Source organism: Microcebus murinus, chromosome 3 (assembly GCF_040939455.1).
Source record: "Microcebus murinus isolate Inina chromosome 3, M.murinus_Inina_mat1.0, whole genome shotgun sequence".
NCBI classification, from domain to species: domain Eukaryota; kingdom Metazoa; phylum Chordata; class Mammalia; order Primates; family Cheirogaleidae; genus Microcebus; species Microcebus murinus.
In genome coordinates this window covers 18,758,237-18,783,668 of record NC_134106.1, presented here as the reverse complement: position 1 = coordinate 18,783,668, position 25,432 = coordinate 18,758,237, and the positions used below count along the sequence as shown (strand labels likewise).

Genomic DNA, 25,432 nt, shown 5'->3' with positions numbered 1-25,432 from the left:
TGCAATCACAGTAGCCCGGGTGAGCGTGCGGAGGGTATATGAACCGACGGCCATGAGGGCTCAGAGGAGAAAACAAGACCTGCCGGGGAGGAGTGAGAGCAACAGAGCAGGGTAAAAAGCAGAGACCTTCAGAGAGACCCAGGTTCCAGTCTCAGCTCCGCCACTTGCTAGCTCAGAGCCCCGGCAAGTTGCTTGTCTTCTCTGAGCCTCATGCTTCTCTGTTAAATGCAACTAGTGGTATCTACCCCATAGGGCTCCAGGGAAGGAATGAGTGAGGAAAATATATTTGAAAAACAAAACAAAACCAGCAGAGTGTCTAGCATGTGGTAAACCTTCCGTGAATGTTGGTGTTTCTCTTCCCTTTCTGAAGACCCACGGAGGCAGCGGGGAGAAGGCCGGATGGTGGCGGCAGTGGGTGTTTGCTGGGCCCCGGGGGGATAGCACGAGAGCCGGGGCTGGACATGGGGGGCAGTGTGGAATGGCCAGGCCCGTGCCACGCAGCCTGGCACGGCGGCCCTGAGAGAAATAAGAGACGCCCACTCGGGCCCCTACGGAAGTTTTGGCTGAACAGGGGCTGTGGACACGCCTTAAGCCCTGACCCAAGATGCCAGCCAGCCATGCCGGGTCAGGCAGCCCAGGCCCAGGGCCCCCTGAGCAAAGTCGACATTAGGTGACCCAAGGGGGCTTGTGAGGAAGGCGCCTGGGCCACCTCAGACCGGGTGCGGCTGGTCTGGGTGTCGCCCACGTGCTGCCTTGGCTTTCTGAGCCCTCAGGGGCGGCAGTGTGACTGAGGATGCGAGCAGAGGGGCGAGAGTGGGGCTGGGAGCTCCCCCCGTAGGGACAAAATGGGGTGACCGTCAAACCTCTGGTGCTGTCCACAGGGAGTGCCACCGGTGGGGGGCAAGGGGCCAGGCTTGGAGCCAGGAGGACCACAGTGTGAGTCCTGGTCCTGCCCTGCCCAGCCAAGGGACCTCGGGCACAGCCGTCCCTGGTCAGCCCTCACCTGCCACAGCACAATGGCACCTGCGCCCTGGGACTGCCGCAGGCCCTGCGATGACAGGCAGAGCGGGGCACGAAATACATGTGCGGCAAATATGTGTGACTTTGATAATAGAGAAGTTGGAGAAAACCGGAAGCCAGCACACGTCTGTGAAGTTGTCCGGCAAGATTCTAGAACAGGGTGCTAAGGGGGACTGTCCCAGCCTGAAGAGGAGGAGGGGTATCACTCTGAACCGGCCAGGTGTCTTAGGACAAAGCATGTCATCCCAGCTCCGTTCTTTCCAGGGCTAGCTAGGGAGCCTGGAAAAACGCACCAGAACTTCAGAGCAAGCTGGCGCCGCAAGGCCCCAGGCAACCTGTGGTGGGGACACAGAGGTGCACTGCCACGGAGGTGACTTATTAATACTTATGACTGGGCGAGCAGCCCACAGCACCTTAAGAGGAGGTCTCCGGTCACGCTCAGCAAGCCCTGCCTGCCGTTTTTACCAATGCCTTGGACGATGGCATGGAAGGCAGGACCAGGCGTGCAGAGCACAGGATTGGGAGGGTTAGGAATGGGTCGGCAACGGAAGCCGGAGTCTAAGAGACTCCGTGTGTGTGCTGGTGGGTCCCCACACCCTGCTGCCTAAGCCTGACTGTGAGGAGATGGACGGGGTGACAGCAGCTGTCAGGACAATCTTGGGGTTTTACTGTTGAGACAGCAGGTAGGAGGATGGGACCTGAGGCTGCATGACCAGAGTGGAGGAGCTCAAGAAAGGAGGTGCTGCTTGGACCGCACGTGGGCCAGTCGTGTCGGGTTCTGGGCCCTGCAGGTCGGGAGGGGTGCAGAGGGCAAAGCAGGTTCCCTGCAAGGGAAAGGGACAGGGATCCACAGGCCATGGGGGGTGGCTGGAGGGCTTGGGAGAGGGGGAGGGAAGGGGTCTCCAGATACCTGTAGGGCCACCCTTGAAGGGCTGAGCAGATGTGTTGTGCGTCCTAAGGGGAGCAATAGGACCAGTGGGCGATAAAGGGGGGCACCTGCTATGGTCAGAGCCATGCAGGGAAGGACAGGGGTGCTTCGGGGAAGGTGAGGAACTCCCAGTCCTTGAGGGTGGAGTGGACTAGTTCTCACATAGCCGTGGGCCAGGCAAAACCTCACCCAAAGGTGTGACTTGGGAAATCTGTTAGGACTCAGAGCCCTGAGGCTCGGAAATGACCGGGAATGGCTATTCACCATAACCCAGAGCTGGTTCAAAGCCACCCTAAAATGTCACTCTCATTCTCTTGCTCCCCCAAGTCCTTTCTTGAGTAGCAGAGGAAGGGGGGCAGAGACGGCTCCTGCACAGGGAGCATACACAGTGCCTGCCCCTGAGCCCGAGGCCAGAGCTTCTGCAGCCACTGGCCAGACCTTCCCCGTGGGGCCCCCAGGAAGCCTCTACCACCTCCCAGCCCTGGGCGTCACCTTCCAACGAAGTACGCACCTGGATTGTCGCTCTCCCTCATCTGTTTGGAGGGTGGCTCATCCGTGTCCCAGGGTGTGGACTGGTTGATGGGCGTCTGCCCCCACCGGATGCTGGTCGCCAGGCCCTGGGACTGACTGTCTGCCTTGGAGATGCCAGGAGCCTGCAGGAAGCAGATTAGGGGGTGAGCACAGCCTGGCAAGGGCCACTGCCCTGGGACCTGTCCCTCCAGAACCCTGCTCCTGCCGCCTGAGCTTCGTCCACTGAGCCACGGGGCCAGACACCAGTGCTGCACCCAGGCCCATGGTAGATTCCCAGAGGACTCTGGCATCATAGCAGCAGCTGCCACCTCTGCTAAGCTCCTGCCTCCAGGAACACCCAACCCAGCACCTCCGCCGGCACGCTGTGCGGCCACTCACTGCCCCTGCGCTGTCACAGTGGAACGAGCGTTCTGAGCTAGGAGAGGCGGTCCCAACCCTTGGATCATCAATAAACCACAGCAACACGAATGCTACCAACTTATCCAGGGCATATGCTGAGCACTGACTGTGTACTCAGCCCAGCCTCTGAGCTAACGTGTGCTTGGCCCTTTGACATGGGAGAGGACAGCTCTCCAAGGTGCCACCAGGCGGCAGGTGAAGGACATTACACATTCCCTGTCTTGTTCCCATTTCAGCCTCTGGAGCCCAAATGTCCCGAGGAGGAGGAGGTGTGCTGGGGGGCAGAGGCTCATGGAGGACAGCTCAGATCCTGCTCCCAGGTGGGTGGGGGGACCCTCCTTGGTGCAGGAAGGAAGCAGGCTCTCTGCTCCCTGAGCCCACTCTCCCATTTAGATCTTTAGATGAACGAAAAATAAACCTGTAGGGTGAAAACAAACATTAGGACAGCAATGGTCTCCCCAAGTGCCAGCCTTACGATGCAACGGTATATATTACATAGGCATAGAAAATCACGTTTAGTAAACATTCTTAATGAGATGGCGAAATGCTTACACTCTAATGTTTAATGAGAAAAGCAGGCCACAAAATGACACACACATACAACCTCCCTGCGTAAACATCCCTGCACCAAACAATATGCGGAGGAGGGAAGTGACCAAAATATTAGCAGGGGTGTTATTCTTGGGTGAGAGGATTATGGGTAACTTTTATTCTATTGTCCACACTTTTCTGTATTTGCTAAATTTCCTACTATGGCCATTATTTATAATGTGACAAAAAAAAAAAAAAAAGAAAAAAAAGAAAGAAAACTCCTAAAAGCATGTTGGAGAGGCCAGGATGGGATGCCCTGGGAGGTAGGGGTGTGGTGTCAGTGGAGGTGGCTTCGAGAAGGGTGACTGCAGCCCATCAGGCTGGGCCGGAGGGAGGAGAGATGGGATGGGGTCGAAATGACTGCCCACTGGACAGTCACAGAAGGCCACCGGGCACTCAAGGGGCATCTGGGGTGAGGTTGGGGCCCTTGTGTGCCACAGCTGGTGGGAGGCAGAGCCATCTGCTAGGTCCCCCTGACCAGGGTGGCTCTCCTGGGTCCCGTGTCAGGCACGGAGAGGAGGTGTGGATGGGGAGGCCAGTGACACTTCCTGGGCTTTGATGCAGACGACACACAGCGTCTGCACGGGGGCCTGCTGGGAGGAGCAGGAGCCTCAGCCCATTAGGACCCGCAGGCTGCGCTGAGCTAATTGCATTAGGCTGCACTTTATCTCCGGCCTGCATTTCAGATGCTTTGCTTCTGTGAACAGAGCAAGAAACAAAGCGAGAGAGTGAATCTCCTGGGGACAGAACAATTCCACGGACAAGCTTCCTTATCAGAGGCCCCTGCCCCAGTTCTGTCTGTGGGACAGACGGGAGCTGGGAGGAGGCAGTGGGCGGGGGCTGGGAGGTAGCCACGCTCACCAGCAGTCTCACAGAACAATAGCGTGGCTTCCTCAGCATTCTCCAAATAGACAGCTTTTCACGGGCGCCCTGACTGAAGGATGCAGGCGTCGACACACTCTGCAGCCTTCTCTGCGCTGCACTCTCGGGTCCTGGTGGGTTCAGAGGCGCAGAGATTGCTTCCCTGGAACCAGAGGCCTCCGAGGGTGAAGGAGGGTGTGCAGAGTCCCATTCGTGGCCCTGCTTGGGGGCAGAGTTTGACCTGGGGACCCCAGCTCCTTACCAGCACCCATCACTGACAATGCAGACACTCCTCCTGCCAGGAGGGGGCGCTGCAACCCCTCTCTGCTGCCAGGAACCCTCAAGGCCTCCCAGGCACGAGGTCCTCCCACAGCCCCCACGTCTCCCCCACTGAATCAGCACCCGCATCCCGGCCCTGTGACTTGACAGGGGAGGGAAGGTTCTGGAAACACCCTGGCGCCAATGTCACCAGGATAGGAGGTTGGGAGTCTCCTCCAGTTTGGGTCCCCAGGTTCTGAGCTCTAAAACTTCAGGAGTTCGAATATTTGCCCTAAGATTGGGGGAGTTTCTGAGTTTGAAAAATTGCACACTTTTGCAACACAGGTCACTCAGGCCCTGGGTTCCAAACACTCCTGCCGGCTCGCTCACTCGCTCCTGTGTCTCTTGGCTGGTTTGCTGGGGCTCCCGCTCTGTGTCAGGCACTGCTCAAGGGACAGGGGACACGGGTGACAGGGAGACAGCCCTGCCCTAAAGCGGCTGCTGCAGAACTGGAGTACACAAATGGTGCGACCCCAAAGAAGCTGGGGGTGCTCGGGTGTGCAGAGGAGACTGGGGTGGCTGGGAGGAGGAGGTGAACTGGGCAGCAACAGGCTTGCTGTTGGGCTGTGTCTTTCATGAATACTGCAAGCAATTTCTTATGCACAAGAAAACAGTTCTGCTGTGAGAAGAAAAAGTCTTTTTTTTTTCTTTAGGAAAGATAAATAAGGCTACTCATATTCTACTCAGTGCTAACAACCTGTGAAGCTACAAGCAACTTGCAGTTCAGGAATTTTATTTATTTTATTAAAATAATGAAGTGACATTCCTTCCTTTACTCCCTCCAGAAAAATCCCAGACGCGGGGGTGTGTGCCCTTTCCAAGGAGCCTGGGCTCCCAGGTGGGTGATGTGTGGCGCAGCTGGGGACATGTGACTCAGCACGGCCTGACCAGAGCCCCTGCCTCCTGCCGAGAGCCCCAGGCCCAGAGCAAACCCATGCAGGCCCCAGGTTTTGGAGGCTTCTAGGGACCGTGAGTGGGTTTGGGGCTCCAGCACTGAGCCCAGCTCCGGCTGACCCTTTCCTCCCATGCTCAGAACCCCCATAGGCTTGGATCCCTGCAAAGCCCAGGCCTCCCTAAGTTCCACACTCCATGCCACAAAGCTGCCCAACACAAGAATGCCACAAAAACCAACCAGGAAAACCTGGCTCAGGCAGGGATGAGCTGGCCTCACTGTGCCCCCTCCCACTGCCACCATCTGGGACACCAGTGAAGCCACCCAGACCTTTGGCCTTTGCCCAGTGTTCCTGGCCATGGCTTCTGCTCTGGTGACATGATGGCATTCGGCAGAGAGAGGCAGTGCAGGAGAGCCTGCCCTGCCCAGACCACGGGGTGGCCCTGTGTGCCCGTCATCGGGCGAGCAGGCTTCTCTTTAATGAGATGCTAATGGGATGCATCATTAACGCAGCAGCTTTTTAAACCCTGAGCTCTTGTAAATTTTCAAAGGTCACATTTTTACGGCGCCTGACAGCATCCTGCTTCTTTCGGCAACTGAAGAGCACTGAAGGCCCAGGTCCTTTACAGCCACAGCTCTCTGTGAGGCAGCGCAGAGGCCGAAGGCACCTGCTGGCCGCTGGGGCTGGGAATGGTACCCTGCAGCAGCCTCAGAGGGCGTGTGGGTGACCCTGTGACACATGGCCCACAGAGCTGTGCCCAGGGTCCTGCACCATTTAGGGGAAGGTGTGTAAGGCTGCAGGTAGTGCGTGATACAGAGATGCCTGGCAGAGGGGGCTGACGCTCAGCCGGGGAGGTAGAGGCACTTGAACTCTTTGCTCCCCAGGCCGTGCGTGCACGAGTCTGTGACAGACAAGAGAGGCTGCTTTTTGCTAATTTTTCCACCCAGAGGGAACCCCTTTTTCTACTTTGCACAAAGGTGCCACGTAGGCTGGCAGCATCCTGCATGGTCAGGGAGGTTTGGAAGACAACAGGGACGTGGGCTTCCCTGGAGCCCTCCTGGGCCTTGGTGTTCTCACCCCTACTCTGCGTATACAGGACAATCACAGCGCTCAGCACACTGCCCCTAGGGCCTTGCTTCTGATCCCGTCCAGGTGGGTGAGCTCCATGAGGGCAGGGGCCCGGCCCGTCCTGGTCCAGCTGGCGTTGCCTGGCGTAGGTGCCCAGGGAGGGAATGAATGAGGCAGGGTCGCTGAACCACAGCACTGGCCGGTGGGAAAAGCATTCATCGCTGTTGGTTCAGCAAAGGAATGAATGCACGGGGTGGGCTGCAGGGAGAGTGACAGAGCAGGGCTATGAGACGGCCGGGTCGTTCACTGGGGAGAGGAGTTCCAGACTGTGGGAGCCTCGTGTGCTGGGCTCCCAACGGCCTCACTGTGGATGCTGCCGGAGGCTGCTTGGAGCCCACCAGCCCCTCCTGGTGCCTGGGCATGGTGAAGGGCTGGGTGCCGAGGGTGAGGCTCGCCTCTGCGGGGCTGGGGAGGTGGGGAGCGTCCTGCAGAAAACGCAATGCAGCATCTTCCACTGTTTGCCCAAGAAGGTCAGAAATGGTAAATCAGTGAAGCCTGGACGTCAGGGAAAGCTTCCAGAAGGGATGGGCTAGTGTGGGCCACAAGTTAGGCAGATGGACTGGTTTCCACCAAAGGACCCCACAGCAACTAGTACATTTCCAGCCTGGATACGTCTGACAGAGACAGGCTCTAGAGACCACTTCCGGGGTGCACGTGGGCTTCCTCCGGGCAGATTATGATGCCCACACCCACGGCCCTCCCCTGCTGATGAACCTGCCTCCCCGACCAGAACCTGCAGGCTTTGTCACTGGGAGGTGCAGAGAGGCTGGCGGGGCTGCCTTCTGCTGAGCTGCACAGAGCACGGGCTCCTCCTGCCAGCCCACCCGTCCCCACCAGGCCCAGAGCCCCCTCCCTAGCTCCCCTTGCTTCTGTGCCTTCTCTGGACCGTTAGCATTGCTGTGCGCAGGGCTCAGTGACGGTCAAGTTCCTGCCCTGGGGGAGTTTGCAACCAGTGGGATGGAATGCCTGCACCAGGGACCCCTTGGGGATGACACAGGCTTGGAGAGAGACCCCAGGGAACAGACCCATGATGTCTCACTCCCACCCATAAATGGAACAATGGGTGCCACAGATAAGGGGTACAATAAAACCATGAGGAAACACAAATGGGAGACCAGACTGGGAAAAATTGAGAGAGTCGAACCTACACAAATAAAAACTGTAGACATGCAGGCCACGGGCTTCTAGAATTGCTATGGTTGAGTCTTCAGCATAGCACTGAGCTTCTACTCTGCCAATTCAAATAAAGGATACACACACTTGGGACTCTTTTTGACAAAGTGTGGCAGACATGACACTATGCCAGTTCTGGGCCTATCCTTTTAGGAGGCCCCATAGCTTCTGCACTGGTCTCTTAGATCCTCCAGGCCCCGTACCAGCTGAACACTACCAAGAGCCCGCAGACAATACCACAGGAGAACTGTCCAGCCAAACTCTGAGTTCCTGTGCACAAATTTATGAGATATTATAAAATTTTGTTTAAAGCCACTAAAGAGTGGGCGTGGTGGCTCACACCCATAATCCTAGCACTCTGGGAGGCTGAGGCGGTAGGATCGCTTGAGCCCAGGAGTTTAAGGTTGTAGTGAGCTCTGATGTTACCACTGCACTCTAGCCCAGACAACAGTGTGAGACCCTGTCTCAAAAAAAAAAAAAAAAAAGAAAAAAAAAAGCCACTAAAAAGGAAAAAAAAAAAAAAGGGGGAAACACCATAACATCATCTACGGTGTATATTGCAAACTAGCAAAAGAGCAAAAAAGTCATTTGTGTGTTGCTCTTGACATATAAAATACAGTTGTATGTACAGAAGATTGGGGGCAGCATAAATATAGCAGGGACTGTGATTACATAATGCTACAACTAAAGTTAGTGTGGCGCCTCCCCAAGCACACCCCAGCTGGGTGGTGGGTGTGAAGTGGCCTGGGACGAAAGCCCAAGAAGCACCTGGGAGGACAATGCCAGGGGCAGCTAGAGCGCACCGTACTCTAAGCTTGATCTGCAGCTTGTTTTTGTCTCTGGACTCCCTTACAATACCCACCTTATTTGGGAAAGACAAACTTTGGTGTGCCCACATCACACCCCTCCCAACTCCCCACCCCCTGATTCTGGATCCTGAAGATCCCCTTTGACAAAGGAGGCTGATCTCGCCTGGGCTGTGCTGTGCACCTTTGGCATGTTTCCTGACTCTCTGGCACCTTCTGAACACCGTACATCAGAACACTTGCTCTGCCAGCTTCCCTTGCAGCTAGGGCACAGGCGTGACCTGCAGCGCAAACACACCAGGTGAGATTGCAGTCTGCAAGCTGAGTGACATGTGGAGGCTGGCACAGCTCCGAGTGCATGCTCTGCAGAGGTGGGTGGCAGAGGCACATGGATTCGGGAGCACATGGGTGGGTGGAGGTGCTGGTGTCCTTCGGCCCCGCATCGGTGGTGAGTGCTATCACTTCCTTTTTCTTCTTATCCTGAAGGGGTATCATTCCCAGGGGCTCTTCTGAACATAGCAAGAGTAGTTTCTCACACCGATCCTGGTGGAGGTCTGTATGGCTGATGTGCCCCTGACGACCAGGCCCTGGCTTGCCCTGGGGACTCATATCACAGCAGCTGCCAATTCCAGACCCGAGCACGGCTGAGCAGGCCATTCCCTGCAAAGAGTGGACATTTCACTTCCTTTCACATCCCTCCCCCTCAAGGTACCTGGGTCTTCACGGTGCCAGGTCCAGCTGTGAGAGATGATGGAGGCCAGGTTTTGGTAAACGTATTCAGACTGGGGTTTTGGGGACTGAGTGTGTAGCCCTCCTAGGGGCCCTTGTACGACAAAGGTGAAGCCGGGAAGGCAACTGATACTTTAAAGGAGAGGTGCTCCAGTGGTGGAAGTGCAGGTTTGCAGAGGAGGTATTTGGGATGTTTAGATTACAGCTCCCGGGTTTACCCAGACTGTTAGGCTTTCTGGCGCTCGCAGGTTATCAGTGAGAGCACCAATTCCAAGGTCACATAGGGAGCGTGTGTGACCTCCACCGGCACAGGGCTCTCTGACGCAAGTGCACATAAGCCGCATCTGGAGGCATCTTCAGGAATGGAGGTTTCTGGATCCCACCCCAGAGGTTCTGATTCAGTCGGTGTGGCATGGGGACAAAAAGGGTGCCTCTTTTTTGTTTTTGTTTTTTTTTTTTTTTTTTTGAGACAGGCTATCACTTTCTTGCCTGGGCTACAGTGCAGTGGTGTCATCCATAGCTCACAGCAACCTCAAACTCCTGGGCTCAAGTGATCCTCCTGCCTCAGCTTCCTGATTCCTGATTCCTGGGACTACAGGCACCTGCCATGATACTCAGCTAATTTTTTCTATTTTTAGCAGAGAGGGGGGTCTTGCTCTTGCTAGTCTTGAACTCCTGACCTCAGGCAATCCTCCCGCCTTGACCTCCCAGAGTGCTAGGATTACATGCATCAGGTGGTGCTGATACAGGCGGCCCATGGGCCTCACTCTGGGGAACAACTGCAGCCTTCATGTTCAAGTTCCCAGGCTGTGCCTGAGCACGGGCACCTCAGGGGCGAAGCTGCTCTCCGGGACCTGACTGGGACGGACTTTTGGGTCTTGCTCCTGTGGCTCATGGGATGCAGGCTCCTTGCTGAGGCCACTTGCGAGGACTCCTGTTCGGAGTCTAGGTTTCAGGGGGATGTGTTGACAGGCACCAAAGCTGTCGATCTGTGGCCTCGGGGAAGGGAAGAGCAAATGACATTTAAGGGTCTCTCAGTTCTCATTTCCCATTTCCTGATCGCTACTGAACTACAAACGGGAAGATAATCGTAGTTAAATCCCTGCTTGGGGCCAGGGAGGGCCTCCTGGGCGCCGGCTGCCCTCATTAACCAGGCGCCCTCTCCGGCCCCCGGGCCCCAGGCCTGCGCCCTCAGCCTCCCCTTCCGCGCAGCCACCGCGCGCTGCGGAGCCTGATGAAATTTCTAATAATACTAACCAATGATGTGTTAAATTGAGACACTTCTGGCTCGCGTGCCGGAAACTGCACGATGGTTTAAAGGACCAGTGCTCACCTTTCTCTATCAATTTGCTGCTAAATTACTGCTTTCGGAGCAACTTACAGAAAAGTAATTCTTTATTTAAATTTTAATTTCAATCTTGTCATTTAAAATATATATTCAGATTCCAATCATATTACAGAATATGATGATGTCTTTGGAGGGTAAACGATCCTGCCGGGAGCCGGGGCGGGGGCAGAGGACGTAGCGTGGGCGGGGAGGGGTCGGCCCGTGACGGCGTCCCGCGCTGCATGCGGTGCTGTGAGGCAGCCTGCAGAACCTGCCCTGGGCCGGCTCAGGCCCAAACCTGCCCTGGGCCGGCTCAGGCCCAGCACCGCCCTGTGGGCATCTGAGTAAACACTGTGAGTTGAAACCACCGGCCACCTCCTGTGCCCCCCTCACTTGGGCTCGTGGGTCACCCCGAGGACCCTGGCCAGCCGCCATCCTAAGGGCCCACGTGCCAAGCATGGGCAGAGCCAATTTCCTTCCATGAGAAATTCTGTGTTCTTACCTCCATTTCACAGATGAGAGGAACAAGGCCCAGAGAAGTTAAAAAAACTTAGTATGTGCCAAACTTGGGACTCTAACCTAAGGCCTCCAGCAGTGCTGTGGGATGGCCGGAATGTTCCCAGGCCACCTCTCTGCAACCCAGCCCTGCTGTGGCGACAGGCCCCGTGATGGGCCTAGCCGTATGGAGGCGGCACCCATGCTGTCCTGTCAGGGTAACGCTTAGAGCCCTCCCCTAGGCACCCACAGGAGTGCCAGCCACAGCCCCCTTGTCCCTACTGTGTCCAGACCAATGGGCCCCCCACTCTGACCCTGCTGGCACACTGGGGCCCAGATCCCCTGGGCTTCCATCAGCTTCCCACCCCTCAGACCCTAGGCCACCACTGACACGTTTCCATCCGCTGCCAGTGTGGCCTGGGCCCTCTCGAGGAAGGCCAGTCCCCCAGCCTCAGATCAGGGCTGCGCAGTCCGGCACGTGCACCTCTCTCCAAGGCTGGCAGCATGCTATGGGGCCCACATCATGTCCCCTCTCTTCAGCACTCCCCTCTCTTCCCCTCCCTCTCCTCAACGCCTTCCCTGTGGCTTTCCAACACTCCACCTGCCACTCCAGAATCCACCGGCCTCCCTGCTTCTTTGTGGTCAGCCCCTCCACGGCACTGGGAACCCCTGGTGTCCCACCCCTGTTACCTCAGCCTCTCCTTGACTCTGCCCACCTGGCAAAGTGGACCCCCCCCCTTTAAATATTGGTCACCTCCCAATGCCTAAGGCAGGAGCACTCCCTGTCCTCTTTCTCTGACCCCCAACACTGGGACCGGCTGCCCCTTGGTTCCTGCAACAGTGCTTTTCCTGGTTTTCACCTCTTCCTGGGCTCCTTCCCGGGCTGCTCACTGGTTTCTCCTCTCTTTGGTTCCGGAACGCAGACACGCCCCAGGGCTTGTGCCGAGCCCCCTCTCTCAGGCCTGTCTTCTTTCTTAATGATTTTGCTGATACGAAACACCTGTGTGCTAGCCATTGTCTTTGATAGAGCCCAGCTTTCTATAGTATTCTGGAAGTATGTTTGCTTTTCCCTCTTCCAACATCAAAGTCCGTTCCTTGAAGACACTTTTGCTGAAAGTGCAGCACAGGTGGCCTCCCTCGCAAACGCACAGCAGCCGCAGATGGGGCTGGTTTGCGCACCGCACTCTCGAACGTGCCCTGTCCGGTCCCCGGTCCCTTCCTCCGAGCCCCCCTCCCAATGGAGGGGCCTTGTGGACAAAAGAAATGATAAATCTGGCAGAACCTTACAACTCAAAGCTTTCAACTTTCCTCTAACAACTTTCAACTGAAAACTTCTTAGTCCCATTTCCAAGTAACTTTTCATCCATTACAAAACCCACAAATTTTTCAAAGGGCCTTTGAAATAAGATCACCTAGGAAAAAAAAAAGCCCATCACAAACGAAAAGTCTTTGAAAAGAAAGAGGCCCTTTCCTGTGTTTCAGCTCCCTCTGATATCGGTGTCCCTTTTATTCTGCTGAAAGGTGCAGGGCAGGCCTGGCCCTCTGCAGACGCCTGTGATGTGCGGCAGCCAGTGGCCCAGACGGACAGACGGGGACGAGGAGGAGAGTGAGGGGCACCTGGGCTGGGCCTTTCATCCCCCTTCAATCAGCCCTCATGGCGCCCCGGACAGCCATGCTCCTCGTAGCCGGCCCATCCTGCTCAGAGGCCCGCCGCCCTGCCTGTTCCCGGTCACCTCCGCATTGGTGACAACGCAGCTCCCTCCTGAGCAAGGCAACCCCGCTTCAGTCCTGTCGCCAAAGTGGGCGGGTCGGTAGGCACTGCGCGGGCAGCCTCTGCTCCGGCCTTTGATGGGACGGTTCCCAACTGCCGGCCCTGCAGGCAGCGACTCTGGGCCCACCCCTCGCCCTCCCCAGGGTCAGCTGCAGACTCACAGACGTGCAGCACGCAACGCCCACTTCCGGGAGCCTTTGTCCTTTTCAGATTTGAAATCTGTGGTGAAGCTGGCGAGGAAAAGTCCCCCCGCACAGGTAGGCGAGCTGAGAGTGGGTGTGGAGCACACGGTTCCCTTCCTGAGCCGCCTGGGACCCTGGGACCCGGCTCTCAGAGCCCCAGACCCCGGGCGCCAGCGTTAGCGCTGAGCCCCGCCGCAGGGCCTCCCTGGAGACGCGCCCTCCGTGGTCCCTTCTTCAACCGCCTAACACACCTATTAAAGCTCCCGAGACCCCCGTTTCTAGTCGTGCGCCTTGCCAGGGCATTCCTTATTGTTTCTGTTACAAAAAGAGACTCACCCGGGAGAAGGGAGAGATCTAAGTTCTCAAACCCTCTGCCGTGCCACTCACAGCACCGGCTCCTGGAGCAAGACGTTGGCTGTGAGCTCCACTCCACGCCACGCCACCACCGTGACACGGCATCCTCCTCGACCTCATTAGAGGCCTGACAAGAGAGGGACTGTGGCAGAATCACTCCGAGGGGCAGGTAAGACAAAGAGACGAGCAGGGCAGCACAAACGTGCTCGGGAGGTGGCCCCTCAGATGGGCAGCGCAGCTGAAGGAGCTAAAATGGTTTTGTTGTGGGGACTTTGGGACTCACTGGAGCAAGTCAGCGCCTGAGTGTGTGCCTTGGGATGGAAGCTTAGATCCTGAGCAGTATGGGGCTTGGGGCTCAGCGGGACCGACCGCTCTGCGGTGGAATATTCTAGAAGCACATGACTACTGGCTCAGTGGACATTTCCCAGGCTCCCTGGAGCTTGTTTTATGCTTGCTCCCTGCTCATGCTCTCCATAATGAGAGTGATGTGTGGCCAGGCAGGTCCTGGGAGAGAAGCATCCCTCTGGCTCCACCTTGGTTCAGGATTGAGGTGGTTTAAGTGATTTTTAAAAGGAAATGGCATCACCCAGCACCAGCCCATCTCGTCAGGCTTTGGGAAGCACACTGGGGCAGACAGGTTCTGTCTGAACTCACTGGAGGCCCAGAGCAAGAGGGACAGCCTTCAGAGGGGGTGGAAGGGGCAGGAGAGACAGAGAGGCAGGCCCTCTAGAGGCAGACAGACAGACAGACTGCCCTTCCTGGGCAGTGGCATTGAGGAGTGGGGTGGCAGTGGGCACCTGTGTGCCCCCACACCATGCACAGGGCTGTACGGCTCTGGTCTTGCTCTGCAGGAGGCGGGGGCAGCCACTGGGCAACTACTGAGGAGCTGGCCCAGCTGGCCCATGGAGCTACTGGGAGGTGGCATGCAGGACTTTCTGTCTGTGGCTGCTTGCCACGGACCTCTGGGTCAGGGAGACGGGATCCCAGACAAATGTCCTCCACCATCACTCCTTCCTCAGCATAGGCCCAGACTGCCTGGGCCAAGGTAGGGCCCCTCTGCACATGCAGCGCTGACTGGCTACCACAGCTCTGTCTATGCAGCGCCTGGGCTCATCGCTGTCAGTGGTATCATCCATCCATCCATCCACCCACCCACCCACCCACACTTACTGAAAGGCTATCCTGTGCTGGGACACAGCCACAAATAGACTCTGGCCTAGAGAGTGCACAGGCTGATGGAGGAATCATAACCACAATTAGAACAGTTATCGAACCTTTGGGTCATCCAGTTTACAACCCCCAAGGCCTGAGAGTTCTTTGAGGCCAAGGTCTGGGTTTTCCTCTTTGCTCCCCACGGTGTTAGTCAGCTCAGGCTGCCATAGCAAAATACCACAGCCTGGCTGGCTTAAACAACAGACATTTATTCCTCACAGTTGGGGAGGCTGAGATATCCCAGATGAGGGCGCCAGCATGGTTGGGACCTGGTGAGGGCTCCCTTCCTGGCTTGCAGACTGCCACCTTCTTGCTGTGTCCTCACATGGCAGAGAGCTCTGGGGTCTCTTCTTATAAGGGCACTAATCTCATCATGAGGGCCCCACCCTAAGGAATCTCCTCTAAACCTCATGATCTGCCAAATGGCCCATCTCCTAACACCACCACAATGGTGGTTAGGGCTTCAACCTGTGGATTTTGGGGTAGGGGGTACAATTCAGTACATAAGATCCACACGGCGTGTGTGCGGTGGATGTTCAGAAACGCTGGCTGAATTGAGCAGAGATCCCTCTGCCCGTCGTTTCTCTGGCTTTGCCTTGTCCGCCAGACCCCAGGGGGTGCTTCATGCAGAGAGAGATGCCCGCAGACCTGACTAGCATGCCGGTCGGTCCTCCCACCAGCCTGAGCTCTAATTTTCTGATGCTTTGCTTTTTTTCTCTCACAACATAATCTCCATGATCTCCAGTCTTTTCCCGAATGCTGTTGAAAGGCTTGTTGTATTTATCTCCGGAGAATCCGCCGTGCCCCTGTGCAATTTTCCATTGTCATGGTTCATTTTAATTTCCTCTAAGGCTGTTGGCCATTCTCGTGTTCAGAAATAGCTTGTTCCACTTAATAAAAGCGCTTAAATATGCAGACACGAGAAGTTTCCTTTGCTTGTGCCTAAACATCACAGTAAGTGGAGTGAGTTATACGCCCCGTGTTGTGCGGGAAGGCTGAGAGCAGGTTAAAGGGCTTCCCGGGAAAGAGAAGCCCTGGATCAAAGGTTCAAAAGGGCAGGGGCAGGCTCTGAGAACTTCTGGTGAAACCCAGCCAACCCGCATGCCCAGACACCAGCTCCCCCGGCTGACAGCACCACGGCTCTCCTGGAGTTAACTCCCCTCTTGACAGTGACCGCAGCTGTGGCTGGAGTCGGCAGGTCTGGATTTGGGGCCAGCTGTACCCCTCCCTGCCCTTGCGACCTTGCACAAGTCATTTCACCTCTCTGAGCCCTTGCTTCTCTCCTTCGCTATAGATCAGGCATGATAATTCCTCTTTGGAAAGACTGATTTCAGCCAGGAGTGGAAATTCCCCACTTCTAGGGCCTAGCTCAGCACCTGGGACAAAGCCGGGGGCCCAGCAAATGGCAGCTATTATTACTGTAGGGGACCAGGCATGCAGGAGCGTGAAGCAGCCTTGGGTGAGAAGGGCGCTGTGCCAAGGCACAGAGTCTTTCTCCTACCTCAGTTTTGTCTGGGTTGCTGTGGCCAGACAATCCCCGACGGGCTGTGGACTATCAAGAGAGGACAAAGGACGGGGAAGTAGGCTGGGTCCTTGATCCGTACACCACACTGATGGGAAGCCTAGCTGTCCGGCCATGGGACCAGGGCCAGGACGGCACAACCTCTAGTGGCGGCTGGTCTGAACTGCAGGTCACGTGTCCTAGAGCCGTGCTGGGCTTATAGACCCACAGGTGAGGGGCAATGTCACAGGGCTCCTTCCTTTGGCTAAATAACCACAGTTAGGAATCAGGACTCCAGGTGACTGGTGGATACTAGCGTGGCACTGGGAAGGACGGTGGCCCAGAAACTGACCTAAAATCCCTGATAAGAAGGCAGCTGAAGGCCTCGGTTTTATCACTACTATCCTGTAGTGCTCTGGTACCTGGTCCTTCCAGGACACTGAAGCCTCCCTGCCCCACAGAAAAACCCTAAGCTGAGCTCTGGGGTGGAGGCAGGCAGGGGAATGCAGGGCAAATATTCTGGGTTGTAAGTGCCCCGGGATGGACAGTCCAGGCGGTCACCACTAGACTCCTGGCCACATGCAGCTCACCTGGAATACCTACAGCCCCTTGAGAGAAGTTTGGGGATCACCTCCTGGGGCCATTCTCCCTGGAGATATATAAATATCCCAAGTAAACCCAGCCGCCTCACCTGTGCATGGAAACTCCTTTATATTTTTGCTTGCTCATGGGCAGCTAGTTGATAGATTCACTCGAGGTCACATTTATGTCAACTGCGGAGATGCAGGACCCTCCAAACCTATACCTGGATCACAGGCGACCTGCAACTCTCTCCTCCTGCATCTGCCTGCTTCGGAATACAAAACCCCGACCACCCACATGGTCCATGCTGCACAGCCCGTCCCCCTAACGACACTCTCGGCCACACGAGCACACACAATCACGTAGGTGCATAAGTACACACACACACTCGCCCACTTACACAACTGAGCCCGCACACACTCATGCCCCACATACCCACACGTCCCAGCCGGCCCGGGCTGCTGGGGGGCTCCAGCCCCCACGGGGCAGGAAGGAGCTGGGTGGCACCGCCTGCCTGTCCCGGAGAACCTTTCCTTTTCTAACGGCTCCAAAACACAGTCCCCCATGGCCACTTTGAGCTTCCCTCCCAGACACTTTTTCCTAAATCAGCTTCCAATCTGACTCATTTCAGTTTTAAAACAAGAAAACATCAACAAACACGATGGAGGGAAACAGATGGTAACAATTACAGGAGGGAGAAAACAGAGCCCGCTCCCTCTACCAGGGGCAGGCAAACATGCTATTCCCCGGCACGGGCGGCCCCCTGCTGCTGCCATGTGACCGGGGCACAGGGCTCCCTGGGCCCGTCCCCACGCGGGGGGTGGGGGACAGCAGTGCAGGGGCCGTGAGGGAGGTGGCGCACCACGAGGCAGGTCCACCGGACCGCAGGACCTGCCAGTGCTCCGGGGAGGGAAGCAAAGACATTCCAGCACATTCTAGGCTGACGCCCCATCTGATGCCAGAGTTGAGGGTGGGGCAGACTCCTCCCCTGCACCTCGGGCCCACCTGTGACCAGCCCTCTCCATGTCCTCATGTCACTGGGTAGAAGCCTGTCTTGCCCACCGGGCTGTGAGCTCTGGAGGACAGGACGAGGTTTCTTACTCCACATGGTGGCTGAGAGCAGGGCTCTGGAGCCCAGTTGCCTGGTTCAAATCCAAGTTCTGCCACTTACAAGTACGGAGAGCTGGAGCAAGCGAATGGACTGCTCCGTGCCCTCCTTTCCTCACCCTAAAATAGAGGGCGTTCCAGGATCCACCCTGCAGGATTAGGAACTAATGCTTGCAAAGGACTGAGGCCATTCCTGGCACACCGTGGGTGCTATATGTGGAAACTGCCGTGGTTGTTATTACCCACGAAGATTGCGGGTATCTTATCTGGTGCTTAGTAAGTGTCCTAAAGGCCCCCCAAGTGCAGGATGAGGAGGTGGCCTTCAGTTGGGCCATGACGGAGGGACTGGACGTTCCAGGCAGGGGAAGCCGTGCAGGGCTGGAAGAGTCACCCTGTTGTTGGGGTGGGGTGCCTGGGGGTCTGGGAGCAGGTGGCCGGGGTCCAGTGTCCTGAGCTGGAGTTTGCCACTCTCCATCGCTCCTGACACTGGCCATCTGTCGGTGCATCGTGGTTACTGTAGGACAAGGGCTCTGACAACAGCAGTGTCAGGTAAGAAAACAGGTGCAGCCCGGAGAGATAAGTGCTGTGATGCCAGCTGGGGCTGTTGTGCCCCAGCCTGGTGAGTCCAGAAAGGCTGCCTGGAGGAGGAGGCTGAGTCCAGACCTTCAGGACGAGGGGTGTGGGTGTGAACTAGGGGACAATGTGCCGTTCTGGGCATAGGGAACATTGTGCCTTTGGGGATAAGAACAGCAGGGCGGCGCGAGTGAGGGTTTGAGCCCCTGTTCCTTTACTACACGAGTGCCCAGTGAGGATTTAATGTCTCTGGGCCTCAGTTTCCTCACCTGCACAATGACAATTACTGGCTCCTGAGCCCCGGGCTTGATGAGGGGTCTCAGATGTGTGTCACAGGAAGCATGTGTGTCACAGGTGCCTGGGCACCTCCTGACACACCCCAGTGCCTCACTGCAGGGGCCACAGTGCACCTGCATTTTGGACCCAACTTCCTCCTGTCCTGAGACACACATACACACAAGCTCCCATACATGAACAGTCCCCAGCACCAGCGACCACGAATGTCCTCACACAGGAGGTCCCTACCTGTCCACGCACAAGAGGTGTCGCACACGGCACACTCTGTGCCCTTCCATCTGCCAGACACCTGCTCACGCCTGCTTCCCTCTCCCACCCTAGACCCTCTGTGAGCCTTCAGCCCCTGGGCATATGCTGTGGCTGCCCCGATTCTGGGCCGGATAAGGCCAGCTGCATTTGACCTTTGCAGGGGGACACCACTCGGGGCTCACTCTCAGTGTCAGGCAGAAGCAGGATGCGGAAGCTCCGGGACAAAGGGAGGAGGGTGATCTCCTTCTCCCCACCCAGGGCTGGTCACCCCAGGGTGCACTAGCAACTCGGCCGGGCACTCCCAAAGCAGCAGGGGTGGCTCCCTGCTGCACGCTGTTGTGGCAGCTCCCTCTCTTCACCCAAAATATGTTGCTGCCTTGCTTTGTCTCCTGGGCTCAGCATTTTCACATTCTTGTCAGTCTGCACCCCCCACCCCCCAGCACCAGGGCTGAGTGGGTTCCTCTCCTCCCCTTCCTCCTCCTCCCTTCCTCTCTTTCTTCTCCCCTCCGCCTTTCTCCTTCTCTTCCTCTACCTGCTTGTCTTCTACCTGGTCCTCCTGCTCATGCTCTGGACTTACCGCCCAATGGTCACATCATTGTCACCTTGACATTCCAGACCCCGTATATTCAAACGCCCACTTGGATGTCCTGCCTGCACCTTGAGCTTGCTGTGTCCTTGACTGGCTTCCCAATTTCTTCTCCCATCCCAGGCCTGCTCCCTCTGCTGTATGCTCCATCCCAGAGCCAGTCCCACCAGGCTCTGTCCCCGGAACTCAGCCTTAGCTGTTCCCCATCCCCGCAGCCTTGCTGATGGTCTCCTCATATCTCTTCCAGCAGCCCTGATGGCCCTGCACCTCACCGCTGCCTTCTCCTGGCCTCCCAGGAGTGCCACCTGCGGAGTCTAATCTGTCCTTTGTGTTGCAAGGCGGTTATTTTTCTAAAATGTAAATATGACCACATCACTCTCCTCCCTAACAGCCTCCGGTCCCATAGCCTAGGGGATGATGTGGCCCACTGGCCTCCTGACACCATCTCTCACCACGGCTAGCCTGTCCATCAGCACGCCTGTGCAAGTGGCGCTTCAACCGCCCGCCTTGCCCAAGCCTACGCTGTGCGGTGCACTGGGCCCCTTCCCCAAGGCTCACTCCGTCTTATGCTCGGGGACTCAGCTCAGGTGCCTCCCTCGGAGAGCCTTCCCACACAGCTCCCTTCTGCCCCCAGGGCTGTGCCTCTCCTCTGCCCTCCCAGCACGCCCACGGGGCTCTCTGGAGCCTGCGTGTGCTATGGGGTTGTAATTCCTGTCTGCTCATCTGTCCCCTACGACACCACGAACTCCTTGAAGTGGAGACCCTGCCTTGTCTCCAGGATGGGCCCGGCACACAGCAGGTGTTCAGTTAAAGTCCGAGGTGTGAACCAAGCCCTACAGGGCCGCTTCCCCGGGCTGCTCTGAGGGTGGGACGGGGCAGTGTGGACCCAAATGCAGTCGCTGCCTCACCAGTGCCCTGAAGTGCCTCCTTCTCTGTTTTCCTGGTGTGATTCCTGGGCGAAGGGAGCTTTGAGTCCTTTCTAATTAAGTTGTCAATAAGTGCCCGACTCCAGGCATTGACATTTTTGCCTGGGGGCGCAGCCTTCCTGTCTGTGCTCTGCACCCCGGCAGTCAGATCAGGGTTGAGGCCATGATCTCTTCTGCCACCAAGACCACGGCCTGCTCTACTTCCACTGGGGCCGGATTTTCCAAAGCCAATGTCAGCGTGCCTATCCTGGGACGCTGGGAGTTTGGGAGGCATCTCACTACATGATGGGACCCATCTCCCTAATCCATCTCTCCCCATCCCCCAACCACTTTGAAGCCCCAGACCCCTCTGGGAACACCCACCACCCTCAGAATATCCCCACTGGCCCAGGCCAGGACCAGGCCCTTAGCAAGCGCTTGGCCCAGCCCTGCGGAAGACCCCAGGGGAGACGTAGCAAGCTCAGGGCTTCACCCGCTGCAGGGACAATCATAGACCTGCTCTTTAAAAACATTTCAATCATGTTTTCTTTTACCTTCTAGCAGGGCGTGAGCACAGGGGCAGACACCAGGTCTAGGAAGCGGGGACCGGCCGGGGCTGTGGCTGGAGCTGCCCACCTGCAACAGAGAGGCTGCCCTTCCCGGGTGTTGGGGTGTGTCTGGCTGCGCCGGAGGAGGGACTGGAGTGCTCCACGCCCTGGTCCCCTGCAGGGAGGACCAGCTTGCCTCTGAGGGGGACTGTTTTGCAAAGCATCCTCATTTCCATTCACACAGTTCACAGCCTCTGATTTCTCAGCTGAGAGCAGTTGCTGTAGAGATTTCTAGAGCCATTGGCCCATTCTGAACATTTTGGGATTCGGTGACCCTTTCTTCTTACAGGGAGCACAGCTATCTGGTCAAGCTGTAGGATTAGGAAAGATGTGAAGATTTCAATCCCTGCCTTCATGGATGCTATCTGTATCAGTCAGGGTTCTCCAGAGAAAACACAACCAATAGGATGAAAAGTTTAGATCTATATCTATCTATCTATCTATCTATCTATCTATCTATCTATCTATCTATCTATCTAATTTATTATAAGGAATTGGCTCACAAGACTATGGAGGCCAAGTCCCAAGATCTGCAGCTGGCAAGCCAGAGACCCAGGAGAGCCAATGGCTTAGTTCTAGCCCCAAAGCCTCCAGGCTCAAGTCCTAGGAAGAACCGATGTTTCCCTTTGAGTCCGAAGGCAGCCAAAGACCAAGGTGCCAGCTCAAGCAGTCGGGAGGAGTCCCCTCTTGCTTGCGGAAGGGTCAGCTTTTTGTTCTACCCCGCCTTGCACTCATTGGATGAGCCCACCCGCCTGCTTTACTCAGTCTATGGATTCCGATGTTAATCTCACCCAGAACCACCCTCGCAGACACACCCAGAATCATCTCTGGCCAAATATCTGGGCACCCCGTGGCCCAGCCAAGTTGACATATAAAATTAACCATCAGACAATCTACTACAACGCCCACAGTTATACCACCTCTTGTTGCAATTTTTATTTGAATCTGTGCTGTGAGTAGGAAGAGTCCAGACGGGGTGGGGGGGGAAATAGGCCCAGACAATAAGAATACTAAGCAGGGCTGGAGAATTCCTTCCATGATTACGGAACTTTTCCTCTGGCTCTCTCTTCCCAATAAATCCTGCCCACTCCCAGGAGATGCTGTGTCTGCCTCTTCTCCGCCCCCAGCAAACACAGGAAAGAACGTGCTTCCGAGGCGCAGCTGCTCCACACCTCGGCGCCTGGCCCGCCCGGCCCGCTTCCCAACCGTGCAAACGACAGCACGCAGTGCCTCCTGCGCTCCCGGCACCCTCGGGTCCCTCTTGGGTCTGGCCTTCCCATGCTGCTACTGGACGCATTACCCACGACACCAAAAATGTTCCACTGGCGCCTTCAAGATTCCTAAAACACAGATTCAAAACATCTTTAATACTCTCTGAAGAAGCAATATATCACAGAAAAAGCTGTAACCTTTAGTACTGCTGACATTATCCAGACCGAGGGCTGATTTGGAGGTAACAGCGGCCAATTCTTATTCTGCGCGGCTGCACGGGAGCCCGTCCACCCGCCGTCCACGCTCCCAAGAAAGGAAGCTCCTGAATTTCCAAGTGTTTGCCTCGTGCCCTTTTACATAACCTGCAAAAGAGTCACAGGACTTGAGGGCAATATTTGCCAAGAAACAGCCTTCCCCTATTAACACAGTATCCCTGAAAAATAATACTGGCGTTTCTGCAGCAGTAACGAGCCTGAATGGAATGCACTTTCCTTCCTTCCTCCCATCTCAGAGCCAGGAGGACAGGCTGCAGCAAGGCCGCGCCAAAGCCGGCTGGACAGAGGGGAGGCTAAATGCATTGTTAAGTGTGCGAGCTTGGCTGTGGCTGAACTGCTCCCCCTGGCACTCGGGGACAGCCGTGGGTGGGCAGCCCCCTGCCCGGCAGCTGCCAGGAGGGTCTGCGGCAGGGGCCGCTGCCCTGCTGGAGGAGGGGGCGGCCGGGAAATCAGATACCTGGGTTTGCCGGCAGTGCGCTTGTTTGCCCTCGTTTCTTCCTGAAGGTTAATGTTACGGGCAATCAAAGCGAGAGCTGAGCCGAGAAGACAAAAGACTGAAAAATGGAAACTCTTCAGAACAGTGAAAGGTTTTGTTTACCTTTGGTAAATAAAAGTGTGTTCATATTTTCACAAGGATATTTCTATTTCACCAGCTTACGATTCCAGCTGGGCTGGGCAAACACGCTGTGGGACGGTGGTCACAGCTCTAACCCAGAGAGGATGCTCAGAGAGGGAAACAGACCCAGAACGTGATGCCCCTTAGCCTGGAAGTCACAAGCCCCCGTGCGTTACTCTCGGGGCCTGCTGAGGTCTGAGTGTGCCTGGCCGTGAACGACCCTGGGAACGGTGCCAGAGCCACACAGGTTTGGTGCAAAGCATGGAGCCACCCCTCGTGCGCTCTGTGTCCTTGGACAGGCTGCTAGGCTTCTCTGAACCTGTTTCCTGATCTGCAAAAAGGGGATGGTGTCAATCTTACAGTTCAGCGGGTGGGCAGGAATGATGGTGCCAGGCACACGCCCAGGGCCTGGCGTGGATACGGCCCCTCCAAAAACCACAGCTTGTATTATTCTCGGCATTCTTGAAAATGTCTTTGTGAAGTGGTTGCTTGATTGAAACTATTTCTTTTTAATAAAATCTTGATTTAAAAAAGGCCTGGAGGCACCTCTATTTTCTTTACTCAGCAGAACAGGGTGTGTGGCGAGGACAATATTTAGAGACTTGGTAAATCTCTCTCTCTTTAACTGACATTGCCACATTTTGGCTTTTTTTTTTTTTTTCTCCTTTCATCTTTCCCCAACTTAAGAAAGGTTATTCTAGGTGAAATGAGTGTTACAAGGCTCCCACAACCTCCGCAGTCTTTACGTCACAGAACTAAAGAATAAAATGCACCCCGGGCTGAGTGGGAACTTTCTGCAGGGCTCAAGAGAGGAACAGACGCCCGGGCTGGGGAGGGAGGAGTGGATGGGAGTGGGGGAGGCAGGTTGGGAGGTGCAACCTCGTGGTCATGCCGCCGCTTGGGGGTGTGGCAGGAGCGGGCTTGGCTCAGTGGACCAGAGCAGAGAGGGCCACACCCTTGGCTGGGACCCACAGGCCCAGCAAGGTCATTCTTGCCAAGACCCAAGGGGGCTGGCCCTTGGAGCCCTTAAGAGGAGGACTGATGCCACCAGGACTGGAGGACCCCAGGCCACAGGGAGCCAGAGTCCCAGAACAGAAGCAGAGGGGTCCAGGGGCGGGAATGTCTGTCGACAGGGGACAGAGGCAAGCAGCGGCTTGTGCTGACAGAGGAGCAGTGACTCTGCAACGTCCGAGGCCGGCGCAGCTGAACCAGACCGTGGTCGCTTCATTCTAATCCAGTGTTCTCAGCGAAAGCCGTGTCTACGCAGTGACCCTAATAGGTGCAAAACCATCAGGCTGCAAACGAGGAGCCCGTGGGGGCCTGTGGACGTGAAGCCGCCTAGACTGGAATGATGGGTTTTCTCAGAGGCCGGGGAGCAGGGGCGGGCGGCCCACGCAAGATGCAGCTTCAGCACCTTCCCTCCGCCCGAGGCCATTGGCGCGGCTGCTGGGGGCTCCGGCTCACATGTCCACCGTGAGATGACAAAGCCCAGGACCTCCTCCCTACAGAGTAACTCTCAGAGCAACACGCAGTGGAGACACACGTGGGATGCCGAGTAGAGGAGGAGCAGTGATCCGTTCTGGGGCCACCAGCAGAACCCGGTTTCAGATGCCGGCCTGCCTCCAGGCTGGTGAGGACGAGCCCCTGGGAAGGCCTGGCTCGGTGCAGCCTCCCTAAACACCAGGTTTGGAGGCTTCCCTGAGAAGGTGACTGGCTGCGACAGGGAGGAAGAGCTGAGCTGGGTCACCGGTTCCAGGGACAATGGGAGGCTGGAGGGCTAAGCAGACAGGGGTAGATGCAACCTGATGGCTGGAACAGAAACTCGGAGGAAGCTTGTTTTGATAGAGGCAGAGCAGGCCTGGGTCCTTGGAGAGCAGCAGGTGCCAATTTCCATCATCAAAGTCTGGGCCCCAGGGAACCCCTCCCTGGGAGGTGTGCAGCCGGGTGGCCCCTTGCTGCCTTCTGGACACACCTCCCACCTGCCATGGTCCAGAGTCTGCAGCACCTTCCCTTCAGTGACCCGTGTGACATCCTCTCCTCCTCAGGTCTCTGCTCAAAGCCACCTCAGTGAGGTCTTTCCAGACTCTGCTATTTAAAATCTCACACACAACACTTACTTATTTTTCTCCACTGCACTTATAAATACCATGTGATTCCAAAGGGCGTGTTTTCTCTAGATTTTGTGTACAATATTTTATGTCTG

At 56.4% G+C, this 25,432-nt stretch overlaps 1 protein-coding gene across 2 annotated transcripts in view; it reads right to left on the bottom strand.

Moving 5' to 3' along the window:
* KLHL29 (kelch like family member 29) overlaps nt 1-25,432 on the bottom strand; it is a 288,515-nt gene that overhangs the window by 60,127 nt on the left and 202,956 nt on the right. For both annotated transcript variants that reach the window (XM_012788076.2, XM_012788078.3), the window contains exon 4: nt 2,460-2,601. In XM_012788076.2, the coding sequence (XP_012643530.1) occupies nt 2,460-2,601 (142 nt within the window). The remainder of the gene's footprint in view (nt 1-2,459; nt 2,602-25,432) is intronic.